The 23,132-nt window shown below is 39.4% G+C and overlaps 1 protein-coding gene across 6 annotated transcripts in view; it reads left to right on the top strand.

The window, feature by feature from the left end:
* The first annotated feature begins 2,963 nt into the window (after positions 1 to 2,963).
* zc3h18 (zinc finger CCCH-type containing 18) overlaps positions 2,964 to 23,132 on the top strand; it is a 29,168-nt gene continuing 8,999 nt past the window's right edge. For 4 of the 6 annotated variants that reach the window (XM_077738502.1, XM_077738492.1, XM_077738483.1 and 1 more), the window contains exons 1-13: positions 2,964 to 3,159; positions 4,033 to 5,015; positions 5,236 to 5,320; positions 6,938 to 7,086; positions 8,906 to 9,001; positions 10,422 to 10,564; positions 12,201 to 12,230; positions 12,377 to 12,491; positions 14,453 to 14,715; positions 21,254 to 21,439; positions 21,549 to 21,674; positions 22,286 to 22,378; positions 22,636 to 23,040. In XM_077738502.1, the coding sequence (XP_077594628.1) occupies positions 4,047 to 5,015; positions 5,236 to 5,320; positions 6,938 to 7,086; positions 8,906 to 9,001; positions 10,422 to 10,564; positions 12,201 to 12,230; positions 12,377 to 12,491; positions 14,453 to 14,715; positions 21,254 to 21,439; positions 21,549 to 21,674; positions 22,286 to 22,378; positions 22,636 to 23,040 (2,660 nt within the window). In that variant the 5' untranslated portion in view covers positions 2,964 to 3,159; positions 4,033 to 4,046. Of the gene's footprint in view, positions 3,160 to 3,187; positions 3,497 to 4,032; positions 5,016 to 5,235; positions 5,321 to 6,937; positions 7,087 to 8,905; positions 9,002 to 10,421; positions 10,565 to 12,200; positions 12,231 to 12,376; positions 12,492 to 14,452; positions 14,716 to 21,253; positions 21,440 to 21,548; positions 21,675 to 22,285; positions 22,379 to 22,635; positions 23,041 to 23,132 lie in introns of those variants that run through there. The other 2 variants (XM_077738475.1, XM_077738468.1) reach the window with 2 other exon arrangements.

Genomic DNA, 23,132 nt, shown 5'->3' with positions numbered 1-23,132 from the left:
ACCCAGATAAAATCCAAGCAAAGCCCAGGGAGAACACGCAAACTCCGGTTTGTAAACATCTCATTTCTTCTCATTTTATTTCCTGATTTATCCTCATTAGTGTCACAGAGGGTGCTGGAGCCTATCCCAGTTCACTCCAGGCCAGAGGCGGGGGACACCTTGAGTCAGTGGCCAGCCAATCGCAGGGCACAAGAAGACGGACAACACACTCACCCCCATACATAGGGGCAATTTAGAGTGTCAAATCAGCCTACCCTGCATGTTTTTGGAATGTGGAAGAATACACAAACTCCACACGGATGGACATGATCTGGATTTGAACCCAGTACCCTAGAGCTGTGAAAATGACGCACCAACCACTCGTTACACCGGGCCGCCCGGTTTGTAAACAGGAAATACCATAAGGAAAGAATTGGCATGCTCATACAACTTACTTTGTTGTTTATTTTGAGAAATGATCTACATGTAATAGTAAATTTCACATATTGTATGGAAAATGCATGTGCTCTATAAATTCACTAAGGAAATATATATTTACTATATGAAGATGTTAGTTGTTATAAACATTCCGGGTACTCATGAAATAGGTCTAATAGTCTGCTATTGGTAAAAATATATATATATACTTTGGGGGCAATTTAGTGTTCATAATGTTTGTAAACATGAAATACCTAAAAATTAGAAATAAGAATTGCCATGCTCATACAACATCTCATTTCATTTTTAGAACCACTTTATTCTCACTAGGATTGCGGGGGGGGGGGGGGGGGTGCTGGAGCCTATCCCAGCTGAAATTGGGCCAGAGGCTGGGGACACCTTGAATTGCCAGCCAATCACAGGGTACAAGGAGACAAATAACCATTTACTCACACTCATACCTAGGGGTAATTCAGGGTGCTGATTCAGCCGACCCTGCATGTCTTTGAAATGTGGGAGGAAACCAGAGCATCTTGAAAAAACCCACAGGCTTGGTGAGAACATGCAAACTCCACACAGGTGGACCGACCTGGATTTGAACCCCGGACTCCCACTGTGATGCTTACATGCTAACCACTCATACGCTGGGTCGCCCCATTATAGAAATGCTAAAATAATTGGATTGGATAACTTTATTCATCCCGTATTTGGATAATTTCTTTGTCGCAGTAGCAAGAGGGTGAGAATGCAGAAATAGGAAAGGAATTTTACACAAATAGGTAGTTAATAGTAAGTGAATAAATAAATACATGAATAAATATATAAATAAGTAACCGTGTTTCTGAAATATATATATAGATATACATACAATATGGTTATAGGAACCTCTGAGACTGCAGACTTGTGTCAGATAGTGTAGCCCAGTGTTTAAAAGACATGCAAAAACATCCTTAAGGTTCACCCCCAAAAATACATTTGATTCATTATGGACATTTTCATCCAAACATATTAATAAATCATTCCCTTATAATTTTATCTCATTTTTGTGTGTTTGATCACATTTTTCATACAAAATTGAGACACTTTGACTAATTTTAAAGGGTTTAGTTGTGTGAGAACCTTGGAACGAATTAGAGAATTTACATATAAAGTACACCTCTACTTTATATGTAAATTCTCTAATTCGTTCCAAGGTTCTCACAGTTGTACCTCTACTTACGAAATTAATTGGTTCCAGAACTTTTTCGAAACTTGAAAATTTCGTAAGTACACCTCTACTTACGAAATTTTCAAGTTTCGAAAAAGTTCTGGAACCAATTAATTTCGTAAGTAGAGGTACAACTGTAACCCACCCAAAATAGAAAAAATAAAAACAGTTAATGGGAGATTTAGGACGGAAAGTCGCCCATATTGTACTACATGACTTGCATTCATTTAGGTTAAATTCCAAGGTCACCTGGAAGAAAGTAAGAAAAAACATTGCATTGTTGCAACTTTGTTCTGTCTGTGTCCTAGTCAACGTCCTGGTATACAACAAATGAGTCCAGGGTACAATAGAAGAAAATTGAGACGTCAGACTTCCATCAACTGAATGCAAAATACATACAATTTATTGGTCAAATTTTCATCATTCATATTTCACTTCGTGGATGCCATTAGCTTTTCCTATAAAACGGTACAGTAAAGATGAACATGACTTGGTGTCTGATCAATGATAACTACTATGGGATCAACACGGTGGCAACAGTTATGTGTGAGAATGGTGACTCCAAGTGGAAACCAATAATCTCTGCACCTTACAACTTCATGAGCTATTCAGACAGCTCTTACATGCTAAGGATTACATTTGAAATTATCTGGAAGGAATCTAATAACGTCCCTGATTATTGCGCTTGTTTTCAGCAACTCCTGCTCTCAGCATTTGGTTTTCCTTTTTCAGTTGCTCTATTTCCAGTTTTGTCTGCTCCAGAATTTCTTTATGGTAACTAACATCTACACCAAGCTGCTCGACAGTAGATGTTAACCTTTCAATGCGCCGAGAAGATGAAGTTGTTTCCATCATGTGTTCAATAGTCGAAATCATATTTTGGCACGTCTCTGGGGTTGCGGACAAAAGGACATCACTAAGCGTGGAACTATCACTGTTTTCTCTCGACTCCCTTTTTCTTGGTTGAATCACAGAGTTGGCGGCTGTGCTGTGTGATTGAGCTTTCGGGGAGTCCAGTGCAGCCCTTGAATAAGCTCTTGTGTATTCCACATTTGATAAATTCATAATTGCTGACTTTTCGCCGCCACTTGCTGAAAGACTTGCGTTTGCTGATGTCTCTTTCTTCGTGTGCTTTATTGGCTTCTGTTCACCGCTTAAACGGCTATCACCTCGGTTTTTCGAACTCTTTTTTTCCATATTGACGATAATAACACTCACCAAATTTTTGGTTGTTTACAATTCAAACGTCTGAAGTCTAAAACTGCTTGAAAGAGCAAGTAATATGTACAGTATTTACAATCCTTCCTCCCAGCAACCAGTTCTCATTGGCGCGGCCTTTTTGCGTAGCCCGTCGTGTCTTTATGACGTCAGCTAACAGCCATACTCGCTTTGCCGAGTGGGGTGTTTTATTTTCTGCATCCCATCGGTCAAATTATATCGTATATGACTAATTATACACTTCAAACATCACGAGAACCGTGGAAGGATTGTTCTTAACGCAACAGTGACGCGTTGAAGGAGTTCCCACCGCCAAGGTGAATCGCCGGGGTTAGCATAGTGGCATTGCGCTGATAGCACCCCTTTGGGGCAGACAGGCGCGTATTGTTAGTAAAATGCGTTGAATTCATAAACGGGGTACCCTTGGTGAAATAGCTGGAGATGTAACCTTGAGAAATCTAAATTACCGTTTTTTCCAAACCTTTTCTAAGCCGAGTGTTTTTTCCGATGACTAGTTTGTTAAATGTTACCTCGCGTTATGGGCCTTGTTAGCGACTAGCACAACCCAGCTAACGTGGTTATCAGTCAATGACCCTGCTGTGAAATATGAAGTGTTTACATACTCTGCGCTGTTCTTGATTACTGTGCGCTCTAGTAAGTAACACAATTTACTTTACGCTTAATTTCTGACATCCGATCTTGCTTAGTGAATGTTTTTACTTTGAACATCTGATGCATCTTTCGATAGCGCGCAAGTAGTACGTATGCATCTTTCGATAAACAAGCAAGTAGTAGTACACATAGTCATTGAAGTATATGCCATTATAGGCATTTACTTATATGTACTTTATTAACTTCAGGCTAATTAACATAATTATCAGTTTATTCTATTTGTACAAAGAATTAACGACAGTAATTCATTACAATTGCCGGGAAGATTGACTACGACAGACGTCCAATTCATTTAAAATGGGATGACTGGCTCTAAGGTTTTTGCCATTGACGGTGCAGACATCTAATCCATCACCTGTAAAAACGGATTGGACGTGTAACGCCTTGATTACAATTACACTTTGGGTGTACTAAGAAATGGAAATACATGTGTTATGCAGCAGCACACCTTTTACTCCCAGGATAAAGTTTTTTTTATTGTTTTTGCCTTACACTGCACTTTTGTTTCTGGTTTGTAGTAGAACCTTCGCAAATGGATACACCTGAAAGCCCTACCAGGTCCTTGCATTCTCCTGTGGAGGAAAAAGACCTTTTTGACAGTGAGCTATTAGATTCAACTGATGACGAGGAGGATAGGGCCTTCTCAGAAAGTGAGCTTCTCTATGAAGAAAATGGAGAACTGGCAGAAGAGGATGAAGAGGGGGATATAGTTGAAATTGGGGGAGGAAGTCTGGCGTTGCAAGCAGTGGCAGAAGAAGACGAGGTTGTACCTGACTTTATTTCTGAACCTGAGGATGAAGAACCTCTAGAAGCAGCTGGTGGAATGGGGCAAGAGACGGAGGCAATTCTGCTCATGGAAGGGGATGATTATGATGATGACGATGATGAAGACGACGGCAATATAGAACGGGGTGCTGACCTGGAGGATGAATTAGGTGATGCTGATGATCAGCTACTTGACACTCCACAGTCCCCTGAGTCAGAGCCAGAACAAGGCAAGAAGTTTCTCTCCAAGGGAAGCAAGGGGGATTTATCAGAAGCGAATGGAGACTGTCGAAGGGATTCGGCAGACCTCGGAGCTCATGTGGATGATGGTGAGGATGATGAGGAGGAGGAGGAAGAAAAGGTGGTTAAAAGTGTTGAAGAAAGGGAAAATGACATTTTGCGTGCCCGTGTGGGGAGAGCCACTGTATCAAGAAAGGTTAAGGTAGACTCGCCGCCTGTTTCTAGGGAGCTGGATGAACATGAACTGGATTATGATGAGGAGGTACCAGAGGAGCCCAACATCCCTACACATGAGGATGAAGAGTACACAAAAACTTTGGAAGAGGAGATTAACAAAGAGCCAACTGTAAAGAAAAGTGAAAAAAAGCCAATCTTGCCCCCATCCCTCAAAGACGGAGAATCTAGAAAGAAAGATGACTCAAAAGCCCGCAGAGAGTCTTTCAGAGATAAAAGAAAAGAAGAGGATGATGGTGAAATCGATGAAGGAGAAATTGATGTAAGTATGGATCATAGTTTGACTGATGTTTTTGTACATGATGAAACAAAAATTATGTTTTCTTTATTTTTTGGATGATCTTGTTGTTTGTGTGTGGTAAGAATGGAGCATTTTATGCTCTGAATGGTTGTAATGTGTGAAGTTCAACTTGGACCGGTGTCTGAAACATTCTATATTCACAACTTTCATTATTCATTGTATGTGTCTATTTCATGTACAGGATGATGATTTGGAGGAAGGAGAGGTCAAGGATCCGTCAGATAGAAAAATCAGACCACGTCCTATCTGCAGGTTCTTCATAAAAGGTAAGCAATGTCAGAAAAACATTTAGAGAGATGGAAACAAGTGCTGTAGAACATGTCGAAAAATCATCGTTCTATCAATAATCACAATATACATAAGGCATTTATCTACATTTTTACTATTATCCTTTACATTAGTTCACCCATTCCCACAAACCAATGGTGCCACTGTCTTGCAAGGCATTGTACTGTGGGAAAATTAGGGTTCAGTGCCTTGGTCAAGGCCACTTGCAAAGATGACGTGTGTGTGTGAGTCGTTCCCCAGACCATGTTAACATAACTAATCAATCACTTGGTTGTTACTTGTCTTTAAACATTGGATCACATTTGAGAAATTGTATACAAACAAATTTGGATGGCTCTTTGAATTCAGAGCTACCACTGTTTTAGAGGTGATGTTGCCCACAGACAATGGAATTTTTCGCTTTCTTTTAGTTTCTAGATACGGAAAGGGGAAAACGGGTATCTCAAGATGCAAGGTGGCCAGTAGCCAGACACTCAAGCAAGTGAATGAGTTTGTCATTTGTAGCAACTGACAGTAGAATTTATGCCTGATTTTAAGTTTAAAAAAAAAAGATTTTTCTTGTTTGTGGTAATTCACAATTTTTATATTTTTTCTTCCATAGAGATGAAACATGAGCGCTTATTTTCAGTGCAATGACATGTCTTAACTTTCAAGTTCTGTATAAATGATCTCGATCAGGGATGGGCAAACCGGTCCTCGAGGGCCGATGTGTGTGCAGGTTTTTGTTCCAACCGATCCAGCACAGACACTTTGACCAATGAGATTTCTGCAGAAAACCAAAAGCACTTGGCTGCAATCCACTGATTACACTTGTAGGACACCGGATTGCTGAAAAGGTTGTCGTCTTTATGGTTTGGAATGAAAACCTGCACCAAATGCGTGGGGCCCTCGGTGAAATAGTTTGGCCACCTGCTCTAGATGTTGCTGGTGAGGTTATTCAGGCCTAGGAATGAAAGTTAGCACTGTGCTGAGGGTGTGGCTACAGGGGGCCCAGTTTAGGGGATATAAAGGCTGTGGGTGGAAGGAGAGTATGAATTAACGAAAAACGTTAGACAAGTTTAGTATGTTAGCCAATCAATAACCTCTTCCGTAGCGCGCTTTATTCGCATAAGTGTGAAAAGAGCACTTTGTGGAGCAGCACAACCAATTTTGTTATACGCAGCTGTGTATAATGAAAATAAAGGCATTTGATATGATGAAATGAGAGCCCAGTAGAGGGTAGCAGTGTTCTAAAGTGATAATCAATGGCTCTGCCACAATAGTTTAAAAAAAAATGGATAAAGAAATGTATATACTTTTGGGGGAATTTCGTAACTTGGGTCTTTTTCGCATCTCGAGTCACTCATTTGCATATAAAAAAATCGTAATTTTAAAATGTTGTACCAAGAGGCACTTGTAAATAGAGTTATGAATGTATGACTGTACTATAATTGCTTGTCCCTCACTGATAGTTAACATGCTTGACAGTAACAATAACGCTTTTAATGGAAGTTTGTTTTTTCAATTGAGTGAATCCTGACACTAATTGGAATCTTTACAAAAATATGGTGGAAAAAGGGGAAGTGGTCTATTTTCACTCTATTTTGTTTTTCCAGGAAATTGTACTTGGGGTATGAACTGCCGGTTCATCCACCCTGGGGTCAATGACAAAGGTAACTATTCCCTCATCACTAAACCAGACATCTTCTCGCCTAATGGAGCACAGCCTGGAGGACCTGTCCCACTTATTCCAAACAATTCTTGGGTAAGTGTCTCTTCTTTGGTCTTTAGAGTGGGTATTTGCATAATTTGTAAATATTCAGTTGTGGCCAAAAGTTGACATACACCTGTGAAGAACATGTCATGGCTCTCTTGAGTTTCCAGTTATTTCTACAACTCTGATTTTTCTCTGATAAAGTGATTGGAACCGATACTACTTTGTCACAAAAAAAATCAAGTAGTTTGGTTCTTTTAGGACTTCATCATGGGATAACAGAAAAAAAACCCAAATCTGCTGGGTCAAAAACTTACATACATCAACACGAATTAGCATTTTTGATGACTTAGAAAGTTGTCAGTGAAATGAGCTTCATAGCATGGCCTCTTAACTTCTTGTGAGTGATTATGAGTGACTGCAGCTGGTGACTTCTCTGAGGCAATTTAAATAGGGTTCATTGGATGCAAACGCCCACAAACGCTGCAATGGGAAAGTCAAAGGAGCTCAGCATGGATCTGAAAAAACGAATCCTTGACTTGAACAAGTCAGGAAAGTCACTTGGAACCTTTTCAAAGAAGATGCAGATCCCAATAGCAACAGTGCAAACAATTGTCTGTAAGTATAACGTGCATGGCACTGTTTTGTCACTGCCACGATCAGGAAGGAAACGCAAGCTATCACCTCCTGCTGAGAGAAAATTGGTCAGGAGGGTGAAGCTTAAACTGAGAATCACTAAAAAGCAGATCTGCCAAGAATTAGAAGCTACTGGACCACAAATGTCAGTGTCCACAATCAAGTGTGTTTTGTATCTCCATGGATTGAGAGGCTTCCGTGCAAGACGGAAGCCTTTACTTTAAAAGTGGCACCTTATGGCAGTTTGGCCACAATGCCCAGCAATATGTTTGGAGGAGAAAAGGGGAGGCCTTTAACCCCAAGTACACCATGCCTTTCATCAAACACGGTGGTGGTAGTATTATGCTTTGGGGCGGTTTGCTACCAATGGAACTGGTGCTTTACAGAGAGTAAATGGGATAATGAAGGAGGATTACCTTCAAATTCTTCAAGATAACCTTAAGTCATCAGCCCAAAGATTGGGTCTTGGGCGTAGTTGGGTGTTCCGACAGGACAATGACCCCAAACACACATAAAAAGTGGTAATGGAATGGCTAACTCAGGTTAGAATTAACGTTTTCGAATGGCCTTCCCAAAGTCCTGACTTTATCTTTGTCACAAACGTTATTGAGCCAAATCAAAGTTTTCTTCAACCCCTTTGCGGTGAATTAGAACAAATAAAAATATGTTTTTCCTATGTAATATCTTGTTTTTTGGTATTTTTTAGAGGGTGGGAATGGATCGATTTGTATTAAGTCATTTTCCATGGAAATTGATTTGAGATATGGGTAAACTGTCATGTGAGCTGCGTCCCCAAACGCATTAAGCTTTTATCTCAAGGTATCACTATTTAACTTTCAATCTTTTAGAATGATTTTTATATTACATGGCATACATCTAGTTTTCCTCCCACGGAACTTAATATATGGGGTAACAGTCCTTCAAGTGCTAAATAATTTTTTTAAAAAAAGATTCCATTGTGTTACCGTTTAAATACTGAAACTGTTTTTCAGCAGTGTCATTCAGGGTATTTTTTTTTTGCATAGTCCTCATTTAATCAACATGAGTTCAAACACTGAATATATTTTTGTATTCTAACATTGCTGACATTGCTCATGTTGCACAACAATATATCGCATGCCATTAGAAAATTGGAACTGAATCACAAGCGTGGGTAGCGCAATCTTCAATTTTTACCTCGCTACTTGTTTGCACAATGTTTTGTTAATACAAAATGAGCGCACCTTTTTTCCAGGCTACACCTGCAATAGAGGAGCTCCCTCCTCCGCCACCACCCGTTGAATCTCCTTCAGAAAGTGCGTGGGAAAGGGGCCTCAGGCATGCCAAAGAGGTAACTTCCTCATGTGTCAAAACTGGAAAACTACTGAAGGTCGGGGCTTCCACAAAACAGAAACCTGTGGCATGCGAGTCACTTGTCTCTTTTGATTAGTGGATAGGGCTTTCCACTAACCTGTTAGCTAAAATGTGGAACCCAGTGGTGAGCAAAGCACACCAATAAGGTCCACTACATTGACCAATGTGAGGCTCGCGATGGCACATTAAAGTCAGTGATAAGTTTACAATTGGCACACTGCGAGTCCCAGGGATTCGCTTGTCTGAAAACTGTGCGTCCCAGGAAACTTGTCACGAGTCCCAACATACTACGGATGCAAATAAAACATAAACAACGATATATAAACATTCAGATTTAATTTATTTATTATATGGTTTAGGGTTAGGGTTTATTTATCATTGTACTAGTCTTTCAGCTCGTAGATCCTCCTCTCTTTGCAGCCAAAAGTCTTTTGAAATGTGCGTATTTTTCCTTGCTTCCCCCGTTTTGCTTCATGATCATCGATCAAATCTTCTGCAGTTCTTTTCTTACTAGTTGTATTTTTAACTGCGAAATAACTATCCAGACTGTTTTGCTTTTTCTGAAACATTTTTTATCTTTCTTACACTATTACGAAACTCTTGCTATCGCTTTCTCTCCTTCGTCTGCTAGTGTCTGCTAGTCTCGCGAGAATTATTTCGCAAAGATTATGTGGAATAAATTGGTTTGCTATCGGATATATGTGTTTTGGTTTTTTTTTTGATAAAAATTTCTTTGCGTCCGAAAAAAGCACATTACTTGAAATTGTGCGTCTGGAAGAAAAGCTGTGCGTATCAGACGCAGGACGCAGAGGTAACGAGAACACTGAAAGTGGTTCTGAAAAATTCAGGTGCCGCTCCATTGACCAATGGTAGCTTTGCATTGGCACATCACAATTTAATAGGAGCTTAACTAACGCTGTTTTAGTCCAAATTTATTTTTTCATTAGACTTCCTTGCGCCTGCTGCATATACTCTCATTGATTAGCAACAGCGTGTCATTGTTATTAAAAGAACTGAGATACTCATTATACTTTAAAATGACAAAAAAATGTATGCATTTATTCCATTTTCGAGTTCTGTTTAAGGCTGGTAATTACATTTATAAATGTGAATTGTTTAGGGGTCTCTCGGTCAAAAAGGTTGCTGACCCCTGAACTAGTATATCTGAAATTTTTTTTTACAGAATTCAAGCTGGATATTTGGCAAAGTTTCTATAAAATATTCATTCTTTTTTTTCTATTGGGGTGCTTAAAATTGCCCTTACGCAATTGTATTTGGATACATATTGTAATTCCTCCGTTAGCTCAATAACCTTGCTCTCACTTGTGAAATATTGGTCTTTCTGTCAGTTTACTTATGTATTTGTTTTAAACTATTACGATTGCTGTCTCTTTCAGATGTTGAAAAAGGCCACCATTCGAAAGGAACAGGAGCCTGACTTTGAGGAGAAACGTTTCAACGTGACAATTGGAGAAGATGAAAGAGAACTTGACAAGGAGAATGAGTTTTTTAGAGAACGCAGCTACCGCATCATCAGAGAGTATGATGAAATTCATTTGCTTCACTAATTATTTAAAATTAATTCTTTAAATGTGCCTAATTTAGGTGTTTAAAGTGAAGAATAGACATGTTGTCTAATGTCATTGATTGGTAACACGTGACCACACTTGACTAGGCGTACACTTCAATGTAGAAATTAGCGAGACTCGTGTTAGACGAAATCCCTTATTGGAATATGCGACAAATGTTGGTTGACAGACACTATACAAAGTTGTGGTGAGGATTTTGAAGTCCATTACATTGAAAGCTGTTGGAGCTAAAATAGATTCAGAAGTTAAGTCATAATTCGCTTACTATTGTCCCAAAAATATGTTACAAATTTTTTTTAATACTAAAAACTGTGGTACCTCTACTTATGAAATTAATTTGTTCCAGTATTTTCGTACTTGGATTTTTCGTAAGCAGAAACGCATTTTGCATGTACTTTAATTCATTCCAACCTGTTCTAAGATTCCAATACGGTCCCTGAAATCCTGTAATATGAATATATATGGAATATTTGAGAAATTTATAAAAGCGGAAAAAAATATAGGAAAACGATTTCTTAAGCCAGTAAAATTTGATAAGACATGCAAAGACATTTTCCATTGGGAGGGTTAGGCAAATGAGGGCTAGGGGAGAAAAAAAATTGGCAGCTGATTAAATATACGCATGTAAACACAACTTAAAATATTGTTACGTTTTGTGAAATATCAATCAACGATTATAGTCTTTGGTGAGCTTGGCGATAGCACGACTCGAACGCTTTTCAGTTTGATACTTCTTTTCACTCAGCCTAACTTTCTGGGCCATAATGAGGAGTGAAGAATGAACTAGCATTAAGCACACTGAGAAAAACAACGAGGTGGTAGTGGTAGAAAATCTGACGGACGAAAATGGGAGGCACAAATCAGAAACTGAGCACCGGCGTCACAGTCCCAGAAAAAAATTAGAAAGTGCCCGAAAAGGGGGCTTTCTTGTTGGACAGTCACGCTCATTTTCCATCGGTGGCTCTTACCCCATTAATAGTACATGGCAGAGCAACTCTACTGTGGCAATTTCAAAATAAAATTCAGAACGCTACTAGAGGATGTTTGAATATTTTAGATTTCACATTTCATAACACTAATTTGTTGAGTATCTAGAGACAAAAAAAATCCCCCTTGGAGCTTTTCCTAACCTGAATATTTTCGATATAGATATAAGTACCACTGTTATATATTTTTAAAATTATTATTAAAGAGGAAAATGCGAATCTCCTTAACCCTAGCCCTAACCCTCAAAATAACTGGTAACTAATGGAAGTGCAAAACTATCTTATCCGGATACAGAATTTCTTTAGCAACACATACTTTTCAATACTTTTGACAACCTTTGACAGGATACTTATGCCAATGCCAAATTAAGGTTAGTTGAGAGAAAAAAACATCAAATTACGCTTGATGGTTGAGAAACTTGCTTACTTGTGACTTTGTCCAATCTGTATCACTAGGTCGTCACCAGTGTTTATTGGATTTTGTAGTTAACTAAATGACATCTACACAATTTACACCAATAATGGAGCTTTTTTTTCCTAAATGTACTTTTGGAGGAAAAACAACATTTGTTTTTTTTTAACACTGCATTTTCTCTTCCAGTGAAATCGACATGAGAGAACCAATATATGGGTAAGTATAGACTACTCTTTTTTTTTTTTTTTTTTTTTTAGAACCTTTAATTATCAACCCATTGTTTTGCTATATTCATAATGAAATACAGTTTTCTAAAGTAAACCATTACTATTGATTTCATTGCATTTCTGTAATGTTTGCAGTGACCAATACGCTGATCCATACTATGAGTATGAAATGGACCCGCTGTGGCGAGGTGGGCAGTATGAAAACTTCAGAGTGCAGTATACAGAAGCTCCTCTTCCTTATCACTATAACGTAAGTATTCTCCATTCTTTTGTTGATTAACACAGGCTGTTCAATTACCCCATTGCGTGGGACTTTTTAAATAAATCTTATCTTAATGCTTCATGCCCTTTTTATTTATTTATTTTCTTTTTGCCATTCTCCACTTAACTCATTTACTGCAATAGATATCCAATCTTTGAGCTGGTAGCTTTCAGTCCTCGTTTAAATGGATTGGGCGTCTATCGCCATCAATGGGCTAAGTGCTGGCTAGATTTGGCACTGAATTGGGTGGCAGCCAAAGAAGAAGAATTTCACCGCGGAAGAATGACGCAATGCATATTGTAAAAGGCCAAGTAGTGCAAGATCTTGCTTTCTTCTGTTTTGTTGCAAATTAATTGCCCATCGCGCACATTCGCACTTGAATGCAGACAACGCTTTGGATTTTGAATCGTCGTTTAAAATGTTTAAAATGCCTCCCGAGCGTCCTGTGGAAGAATCATTATTGAAGCCACCGCCACGTTCTCAATGTGGAGCGGGTACTTACGTTGAAAAGCGTAGCAACAGCGAACCAAGGATGGAGTAGGTGCGCTGCCTCGAGCGGCCGGCGTGCTGGCGGCGAGCGAAGTCTGCCTTGAAAACCAGCTGGAACGGGCAGTGACACAGTACGTTGAGGAAGAGCTCCCTAATATAACTGAAGAGTTAGAATGGTTATCTCCCAGAGCAAGTTTTTTGGAAGAGGATGTCTTCCCGGAAATTCTTGTTAAAAAATGAACCGAAGGTTCCAGGGTTCACATGGATCGCCTGATCCTGTGTGGGGATGCTGCTGGTTGCCTTCATGGTAAAGCTAGTCTTAATTGACAAGTTTGGCCGTTGTCATTCTTTAAAAAACTAGAACAAATGCTTGCTGCCTGTCAACTAGATGATAACCTGTTTTATCTGGATTTATATCAAGCGGGGAAGAATAATTTTCACTGAGTACAGTATTTGGAATATTTACATTTTTTCTTTTATATGCATACATTTAGATATATAGATAGATATTGATACATTATTTTTTTCAAAAATTATAAATAATATTTAATAAATACTCTTCTTGATAATTGTACTTGTGTAATTTTTGTATAAGCGCAAAAACATAGTATGGTAGTAATAATAGGGGTGATCCTACTTCGGTTTCTTGATTTTCAGGGCCATGTCTGGCCTACATTATCTGCAAAAATTGAGGGCTTGATGTACCTTTTAATCCTATTGATTAAGGTTTAGGGTGGCAGTGCATTCGAGTGGTTAGCAAGTCCACCTCACAGTTCAATCCTGGGTCGCTTTCTACCTACTTGTATCGAGGTTTGCATGTTCTCCTCATTGCTTTTGTGGGTTTTATCAAATTACCCGGCCGGGTTCTTAGATTAGATTACTGTATGTATGGCCATATTCAGGACATTTACTGTCGCAGTAGCAGTTCTTCCCACATCCCAATAATATGCATGGTAAACTACTTGTAAATTGTCCCTATGTTTGAGTGTGAGCATCAATAATTGTTTGTCTCGTGCCCTGCAATTGGCTGGCAACCAATTCAAGGTGTCCTCCACCTACTGCGTAGATTTGGCTGGGATATGATCCAGCTCCCATGCTACCCTTGTCTTAAGCGGAAAGCAAAATGAATGGATGATTGAGGTTTAGCAATTTTAAAACAAGCTTTTTGGGTTTTTTTTTTTATTTAAAAAAAAAATCTGCTCAACTTGGTCATCGGTCCATAAAAATATATACATAATTTTGAACAGTCCCTCAGAACATTACAATGTTGCTTTTCTCACAGTACATTACCTTTAAGTAAGCTTAACTGTGCAGACCCAAAACAGAATTTGTATGGCTTTACAATTAGTTTTATCACACACAAAAATTGGATAGCCCTACTTAGATTGTTGTTAAAAATAACAATTTATTATTATTTGAATGATTTTAATTTTTATTATTATTATTTTTTACCAATCCAGGAGCGCGAAAGGGAACGAGACCCTCGGGAGAGGCACAGAGATCGGGAACGGGAGCGAGATCACAGAGAGAGGGAGCGTCGGCAACGGGAACGGGAGCGAGAGAGAGAGCGGGATAAAGAACGAATGAGGCGGAAGGAAGAGTGGGAAAGGGACAGGATAAAGCGAGATGAGAAGGAAAGGCCCAAAATGCGTCCTCCTCGAGACATTAGGGAGAAGAAAGATGATAAACTAGTGACACAGCCACCTTTAATTCTGCCGACCAAGTAAGTCTAAGTTCAACTCTTTCATATTAATGAAGTGCAAAAAGACTGGAAGATTGAACCAATCTTTCAACGAGTGTGTGCATGCGTGCAAAAGTATTCTTCATGAATGAGTCTAAAGCACCTTTCTAAGATTTCTGTGCTGAATTCTAATGGTCTTCGTGATCGCAATCTTGCGTAAATGCTGTTTGGAAAGCTTCCAAGTCTACTCTTGGAACACTACAAAAAAATTAACCTAGTGTTCTACAGTGCCTTGTGAAAGTATTCACTCCCTTGAACTTTCCAACCTTTCGCCACATTTCAGGCTTCAAACATTACGAAATAAAATGATTCAACGACAAAAAGTTTGTAGATTTTGGCCACTATGCAAAACGATATGTTGTCAAATGACGTAAAAATAACACAGCTATATTGAAAAGTTAAACTATATAAAATAAAATAATATCCCCTTTTTAAAATTAGTTTTTGTAACAGATCAAGTACCTGTACATTTTAGAACCAAGAAGTAGCATCCTGCAGACAGCTTTTCTCAGTGCTTACCGCTCTCGATATTATTGGCCGAGAGAGGGTACTTGCTTGCCTCATATGCTGTCACACACGCCATGTCATATTTCCAAACCTACTTTTTCCAGAATGATTTGAAATGAAATAAATTCATTTTAAAACTTGTTTCATAAACAAACCCAAAAAAAATACGGCGGCAATATCATTGTTGATTTGCGACACCATCCAATTTGGCCTGTGCATGCCACAGTTTAAAACATTGGAAAATGACTTAAGTGACTTAAGTTTACCCTTTTCTTTGTTTGAATTTTGAAAGCCCTGAAAAATGCGGTAAACTGGGTTTTCATGCCCATTTTTGTTATGTTTATTATCAGAACAGAAGTAGTTATTAATGAAAATGACTATTGCAATATTGTTTACCCTGGCTGAAGGAGCTCAATTTAATTGCGTTATGATTGACTTATAGAATTTATTTTTGCCCCCTTTTAAGATTTGGATTTGAGTAGTTGGAGTATAAATATTGATCAATCCCAACTATGTTAGTGTAAAAATCCCCAACACGAAGCATTATTTGCCTTTCCTTTTATAGTTTACTTCCTCTTAAATTAGATTGCATTATACTTTTCCTGAAGCCTCATACAGTAATTTAATTTAACTTCAAAAATTCCGAACATTGTTACCTTTGTTTGCTTTCTTTATATCCTGTATTTTATCAGCCATGAGTAAATTTAACGCTTTAATCAAATGTGCAGGTGCTAAATATAGCTTGGTGTTCTATTTTTAGTTCCAGTATCTTAGTTTTTTGAGTCATCTATTTACCTTTTACATCATACTTTTTGGAATTTGTCATTCACCTAAGATGCTTAAGGCAGTGTCACCGCTGTTGTACTGCCTTCTAATATTTACCTTGTTTTAAGACTAGGCTAATCCAGTACTATTCATAATGTCAATATTCAATTTTTGTTTTTATTATTATTTTTTCATAAATAATCCCACTACTCGCACTACTTAGGAGGTTGGTTTGCAACGCTTTAGATATCTGCACAAGAAATTTGCCTCCGCTTAGTGTCGGTATTTGAATATTAGGTGCCATTAATTATACACCAACTTGGCCTTTCTCTGACTGTCTTATCTTAGTTAGAAAACCGCAGCTCATTTTTTTTACGGAAGCTTATTGCATTCACCTTAAAAATAAAAAATAAAAAGCCATGGCCGTTTTTCAAATTAATTAATTTTTGGGGTTGTTTTTTTTTAATTCATGTTCTTTTTTTCTTGGATTGTTTTTTAAATAAAAAAAAAATCCTCTTCGTTTTTCAAATAATTTTTTTCCTCGGGTTGTTTTGTGAATTATTTTTTTCTTTGTTTTTGAAATTATATTTTCTCTGATTGTTTTTTGAATTATTTTTTTCCCCTTCGTTTTTCATATTAATACATTTTTGGGTTTGTTTTTGGATTTTTTTCCCCCTCTGCTCTGCCGCCTAGGGAAATAAAATTCATTAAAAAAAACGAGCGAGCAGCGTTATTGAGGTACCTGTAGAACTCGCAGAACCGCGCTCCACAAATTCTAGACAGGACAACCCGAGTTTGCGTACAGACTTGCTTCCTCAACACAAGCAAGCTTTAGTACAGTGGTACCTCGAGATACGAGCTTAACTCGTAGCTGGACTGAGCTCGTATGTCGATTTACTCATTACTTAAGTGAACGTTTTCCATCGGAATGAACTAAAAACAAATTAATTTGTTCCAACCATCTGAAAAAAACACTAAAAACAGGATATTGGATTGGAAAAACATTTTTATTTGTTCTGATTCGCTATCTATTAACTAAGTAACAAATAACTAGTGGTTTAATAGTACTATGTACTATGTATGTGTTTAATAGTATTACAATTAGACGTATTTCGCAAAGGGGATAGAGAGGGGTGGGGAGTTGTTGCACGGCAACATGCTTGTAACATAACATAAACAAGTATACTTCATTACCCAGAAAGCCCTCTCTTTGCCTGCGCGTTGTGCATTTTCTCGTCCATGTGTAGGAGAAACTCGTTTGAAGAAATTGTTCAGTGCTTGCAGATATATGTTATACACGAAAGAGATGTGGCAAAAAAGACAGTGCGCTACAATGATAAACAGCCTCTCATGTCATTGCCACCTGGCTTACTCGCCTCGAGATTTTTCTCGTATCTAGAGCAAATTATTTGCTCAATTTTACTCGTAGGTAGAGCTGCTCGTATGTAGAGGTACCATTGTATTTTCTTTTCGTTTTTCTTTTTATTGCTGACAATTAATTCATGTCTAGTTGTTGCTAAAAATGGATCAAATAGTTTGTTAAAGAATCAGTAATATTTTGATAATGAATGCCCTCTTATTTTTGTGAATTTTTATACCCGTCTATAGTACTCTGCACACACATTCTACTTAGACTCTTAAAGGTTCAATTCCCCCAAAATCCTGATACCCTGTATTGGTTGGTGTTTTAGTTCCATGCGTGCGCCACACTAACCATAACATGCTAGTTTGATTATTCCATATATGTGCCACTGAAATATTTTATATATATCCCTCTGGTGATGATACAATCAAGACATTTTTCCTGGGAAGAACTTTAAAAAATATACATCTGCTGGTTGGACAATGGCTCTTCTAGCTACACTTATCAAAACCCTATCCACATTAAAGCACAGTTGAGCAATTGGCCAGAGAAGCGCAAAAACCTCTTTCAGTCAAACAACCTTTTCGTGCTGTTCTTTTCCCCTATTTTAATGACGAAATCTAACGTATTGTGGCAAAACCTCAGAATTAGACCCATCAATGCGAACTGCTTGTAGCTCACCGTTGTTTTCAACAAGAGAGTCCCCTTCGAGTGATGTCACCTCTGCAGATCTCGTCTCTTCCTCCTTATTGGCTTGTCACCAAAAGGCTGAGAGCTGGTTGGACGACTTGAGGTTGTCAAGACAGTACTGCTAATTGGACAATGGCTCTTCAAGCTACACTTATCAAAACCCTATCCACATTAAAGCACAGTTGACCAATTGGCCAGAGAAGCGCAAAAACCTCTTTCAGTCAAACAACCTTTTCGTGCTGTTCTTTTCCCCTATTTTAATAACGAAATCTAACGTATTGTGGCAAAACCTCAGAATTAGACCCATCAATGCGAACTGCTTGTGGCTCACCGTTGTTTTCAACAAGAGAGTCCCCTTCGAGTGATGTCACCTCTGCAGATCTCGTCTCTTCCTCCTTATTGGCTTGTCACCAAAAGGCTGAGAGCTGGTTGGACGACTTGAGGTTGTCAAGACAGTACTGCTAATTGGACAATGGCTCTTCTAGCTACACTTATCAAAACCCTATCCACATTAAAGCACAGTTGACCAATTGGCCAGAGAAGCGCAAAAACCTCTTTCAGTCAAACAACCTTTTCGTGCTGTTCTTTTCCCCTATTTTAATAACGAAATCTAACGTATTGTGGCAAAACCTCAGAATTAGACCCATCAATGCGAACTGCTTGTAGCTCACCGTTGTTTTCAACAAGAGAGTCCCCTTCGAGTGATGTCACCTCTGCAGATCTCGTCTCTTCCTCCTTATTGGCTTGTCACCAAAAGGCTGAGAGCTGGTTGGACGACTTGAGGTTGTCAAGACAGTACTGCTAATTGGACAATGGCTCTTCAAGCTACACTTATCAAAACCCTATCCACATTAAAGCACAGTTGACCAATTGGCCAGAGAAGCGCAAAAACCTCTTTCAGTCAAACAACCTTTTCGTGCTGTTCTTTTCCCCTATTTTAATAACGAATTCTAACGTATTTTGGCAAAACCTCAGAATTAGACCCATCAATGCGAACTGCTTGTGGCTCACCGTTGTTTTCAACAAGAGAGTCCCCTTCGAGTGATGTCACCTCTGCAGATCTCGTCTCTTCCTCCTTATTGGCTTGTCACCAAAAGGCTGAGAGCTGGTTGGACGACTTGAGGTTGTCAAGACAGTACTGCTAATTGGACAATGGCTCTTCTAGCTACACTTATCAAAACTCTATCCACATTAAAGCACAGTTGACCAATTGGCCAGAGAAGCGCAAAAACCTCTTTCAGTCAAACAACCTTTTCGTGCTGTTCTTTTCCCCTATTTTAATAACGAAATCTAACGTATTGTGGCAAAACCTCAGAATTAGACCCATCAATGCGAACTGCTTGTGGCTCACCGTTGTTTTCAACAAGAGAGTCCCCTTCGAGTGATGTCACCTCTGCAGATCTCATCTCTTCCTCCTTATTGGCTTGTCACCAAAAGGCTGAGAGCTGGTTGGACGACTTGAGGTTGTCAAGACAGTACTGCTAATTGGACAATGGCTCTTCTAGCTACACTTATCAAAACCCTATCCACATTAAAGCACAGTTGACCAATTGGCCAGAGAAGCGCAAAAACCTCTTTCAGTCAAACAACCTTTTCGTGCTGTTCTTTTCCCCTATTTTAATAACGAAATCTAACGTATTGTGGCAAAACCTCAGAATTAGACCCATCAATGCGAACTGCTTGTGGCTCACCGTTGTTTTCAACAAGAGAGTCCCCTTCGAGTGATGTCACCTCTGCAGATCTCGTCTCTTCCTCCTTATTGGCTTGTCACCAAAAGGCTGAGAGCTGGTTGGACGACTTGAGGTTGTCAAGACAGTACTGCTAATTGGACAATGGCTCTTCTAGCTACACTTATCAAAACCCTATCCACATTAAAGCACAGTTGACCAATTGGCCAGAGAAGCGCAAAAACCTCTTTCAGTCAAACAACCTTTTCGTGCTGTTCTTTTCCCCTATTTTAATAACGAAATCTAACGTATTGTGGCAAAACCTCAGAATTAGACCCATCAATGCGAACTGCTTGTGGCTCACCGTTGTTTTCAACAAGAGAGTCCCCTTCGAGTGATGTCACCTCTGCAGATCTCGTCTCTTCCTCCTTATTGGCTTGTCACCAAAAGGCTGAGAGCTGGTTGGACGACTTGAGGTTGTCAAGACAGTACTGCTAATTGGACAATGGCTCTTCTAGCTACACTTATCAAAACCCTATCCACATTAAAGCACAGTTGACCAATTGGCCAGAGAAGCGCAAAAACCTCTTTCAGTCAAACAACCTTTTCGTGCTGTTCTTTTCCCCTATTTTAATAACGAAATCTAAAGTATTGTGGCAAAACCTCAGAATTAGACCCATCAATGCGAACTGCTTGTGGCTCACCGTTGTTTTCAACAAGAGAGTCCCCTTCGAGTGATGTCACCTCTGCAGATCTCGTCTCTTCCTCCTTATTGGCTTGTCACCAAAAGGCTGAGAGCTGGTTGGACGACTTGAGGTTGTCAAGACAGTACTGCTAATTGGACAATGGCTCTTCTAGCTACACTTATCAAAACCCTATCCACATTAAAGCACAGTTGACCAATTGGCCAGAGAAGCGCAAAAACCTCTTTCAGTCAAACAACCTTTTCGTGCTGTTCTTTTCCCCTATTTTAATAACGAAATCTAACGTATTGTGGCAAAACCTCAGAATTAGACCCATCAATGTGAACTGCTTGTGGCTCACCGTTGTTTTCAACAAGAGAGTCCCCTTCGAGTGATGTCACCTCTGCAGATCTCGTCTCTTCCTCCTTATTGGCTTGTCACCAAAAGGCTGAGAGCTGGTTAGACGACTTGAGGTTGTCAAGACAGTACTGCATGATAAATGAATTAATCAGGTAGGACCATAATGCTCGCAAGGCTGATGTCATGCTGCCCAAAGGCAAAGATGCATACCGCGGAAGTAGGATTCTCCAATTACATGTCGATGACAAGCATACGATATGATAAATCAATTATAACATTCTGGTAACAATTTTTTGTTGCAGGTGCAGTTCATTTTATCATGTCAACTAATATAAAAAATTACCACCTATTTAGGTTTAACTTCAGAAACTTTAAATTCCAAAGAAAATTATTCTTACATTACTCTGGAGGAATCAAGCTATTCTGAAAGCTTTTATGCTGACTCGCATCTTCTCTGAAAGTTTGTGCACTAATTGTCTTTTCAGTCGACCAATGGAGCCTCCCACAAAGAAAGACCTAGTTCCATTAATGAGACAACCAGATGAGTGGAAGGACCCATGGCGTCGGTCAAAATCCCCCAGGAGAAGATCTGGTGGACTGGGCTCCCCACCACGAGGTCGCCGGAGAAATCGCCATTCGGGTTCTTCTGTTTCTCTGTCAAACTCTTCCCGGTATGAGAAACTAATTACTGTGATGAACATCTATTGTCCTCTAAAGATATTGTAGGTTAGCATTCAGTTTGTTTCCTTAATCGAGCCAAACTATGTTTGTCTACTACAGGTCTTCGTCTCACTCTTCATCGTACACAGGCTCTGGATCGTCACATTCTCGCAGCCGGTCCAGTTCATTCAGTTCCTACTCCAGCCACTCCTCTCATCACAGCTCATTCAGTGGAAGCCATTCTAGGTAGGTTTGTATACATAGGGAAGTCAGCTTTAGAACCGGTTCAGGGTCTACCCCACCTTCTAGTCTTAGATAGCTGGGATATGCTCTAGCACCACAGGATAGGTGAGGATAAGCAATTCAGAAGGAAATGCCTGCCACCTTTTTAAATTTACAATTCAAACTCGCTGATTTGCCAAGGTGTAACCATACCTTTTGAATGATGTACTTTTTTTGCTCCATATTTCAACCTCCCAATTTTAAAACCCTCAATCTAGTACTTGTATTTATTGTTAAAAAGACGAGAACATCTATCATTTTCAATATTACAGAGTCAATGATTTAGCCTCTCGAGTTGACACATCCTGGCACAACCTGTGCGAGGGTTTTTTCTATGCCTAATAGCTTCATGTTTCTGTCACCTACGTGCTTGCAGTACCACGCGGCGGGTGGAGTCAAGTCACAAAGGTCGCAGAACAACAAAGCAATGCACAAAATACAAAGCTAATTATACGGAAAGAAATATTCAAATGAAAAAAATACAGGATTGCAGTTATTTTTAGCAGTGGTTATGAATAGTGCAATTGTTAGTCAGATTTACAATGTTCATGTTGATTGCTCAATTATTGTTTCAGGTCAAGATCATTTTCCACATCACCTTCACCTACTCCAGCTGTAGCAAGGAATGCCAAAACTAAACCAGACCCTCCTCCATTGCTTGCTAAAGGGTAATAAAAAGATATCTTTGCCGTTTTCAGAATGTTAGCTGCTTCTTTCTTGATGTAACGCATAGTAGATTCATTTATGAGGCCTTAGATGATGCAAGACACTTGAGGCATTTTAAAGGGCGATTCAAAATCCAAACAATGCTGGAATAGGCTCTTCATAGTTTTTCTCTGTATAAAAAAAACGCAATATGCTATAAAGTATACTTTGTCTTGGTTATCTGTATGCTTGAAATATATATTTTGCTCTTTATCCATAGTGTGCCATTGAAGCAGAGTGCTGCACCCATTCCACGCAGGGACAAACTTCCCATGAAGAAACCTCAGACTCCGCCACCACCGAGTGGACCAATGAGCAGACCATTCAAACCGTTGCCAGATGGAGGAAAGCCCCCCACCAATCTTAGGGAGCCTAGAGGAGTAGCTGTTGGGGCTAGAGGAGTAGCTGTTGGGGCTAGAGGAGTAGCTGTTGGGGCTAGAGGAGTAGTTGTTGGGGCTAGAGGAGTAGTTGTTGGGGCTAGAGGAGTAGTTGTTGGGGCCAGTGGTGATGCTACTTCTGGTGGTGCCAGTGTTATGGTCAAACATCTACCTTCCCGTGAACTCGAGAAACCTCCCAGCCAGAGGGAAGGAAGGCAGAAAGAACGGCAGCAGCATCCACCTCGAAGGTAGGCAGTACTTTTTGTCTATCTGAAACTTACAAGTATACACATTGTTCATACGTCATAGCTTCGTACTGTCTAAAGGTGGGTAGACTTTG

The sequence above is a fragment of the Stigmatopora nigra genome, chromosome 2 (assembly GCF_051989575.1).
Source record: "Stigmatopora nigra isolate UIUO_SnigA chromosome 2, RoL_Snig_1.1, whole genome shotgun sequence".
In the NCBI taxonomy this organism is placed as follows: Eukaryota; Metazoa; Chordata; class Actinopteri; order Syngnathiformes; family Syngnathidae; genus Stigmatopora; species Stigmatopora nigra.
Note: the sequence above shows the minus strand (reverse complement) of the source record. Positions and strands in the feature narration are given on the sequence as shown.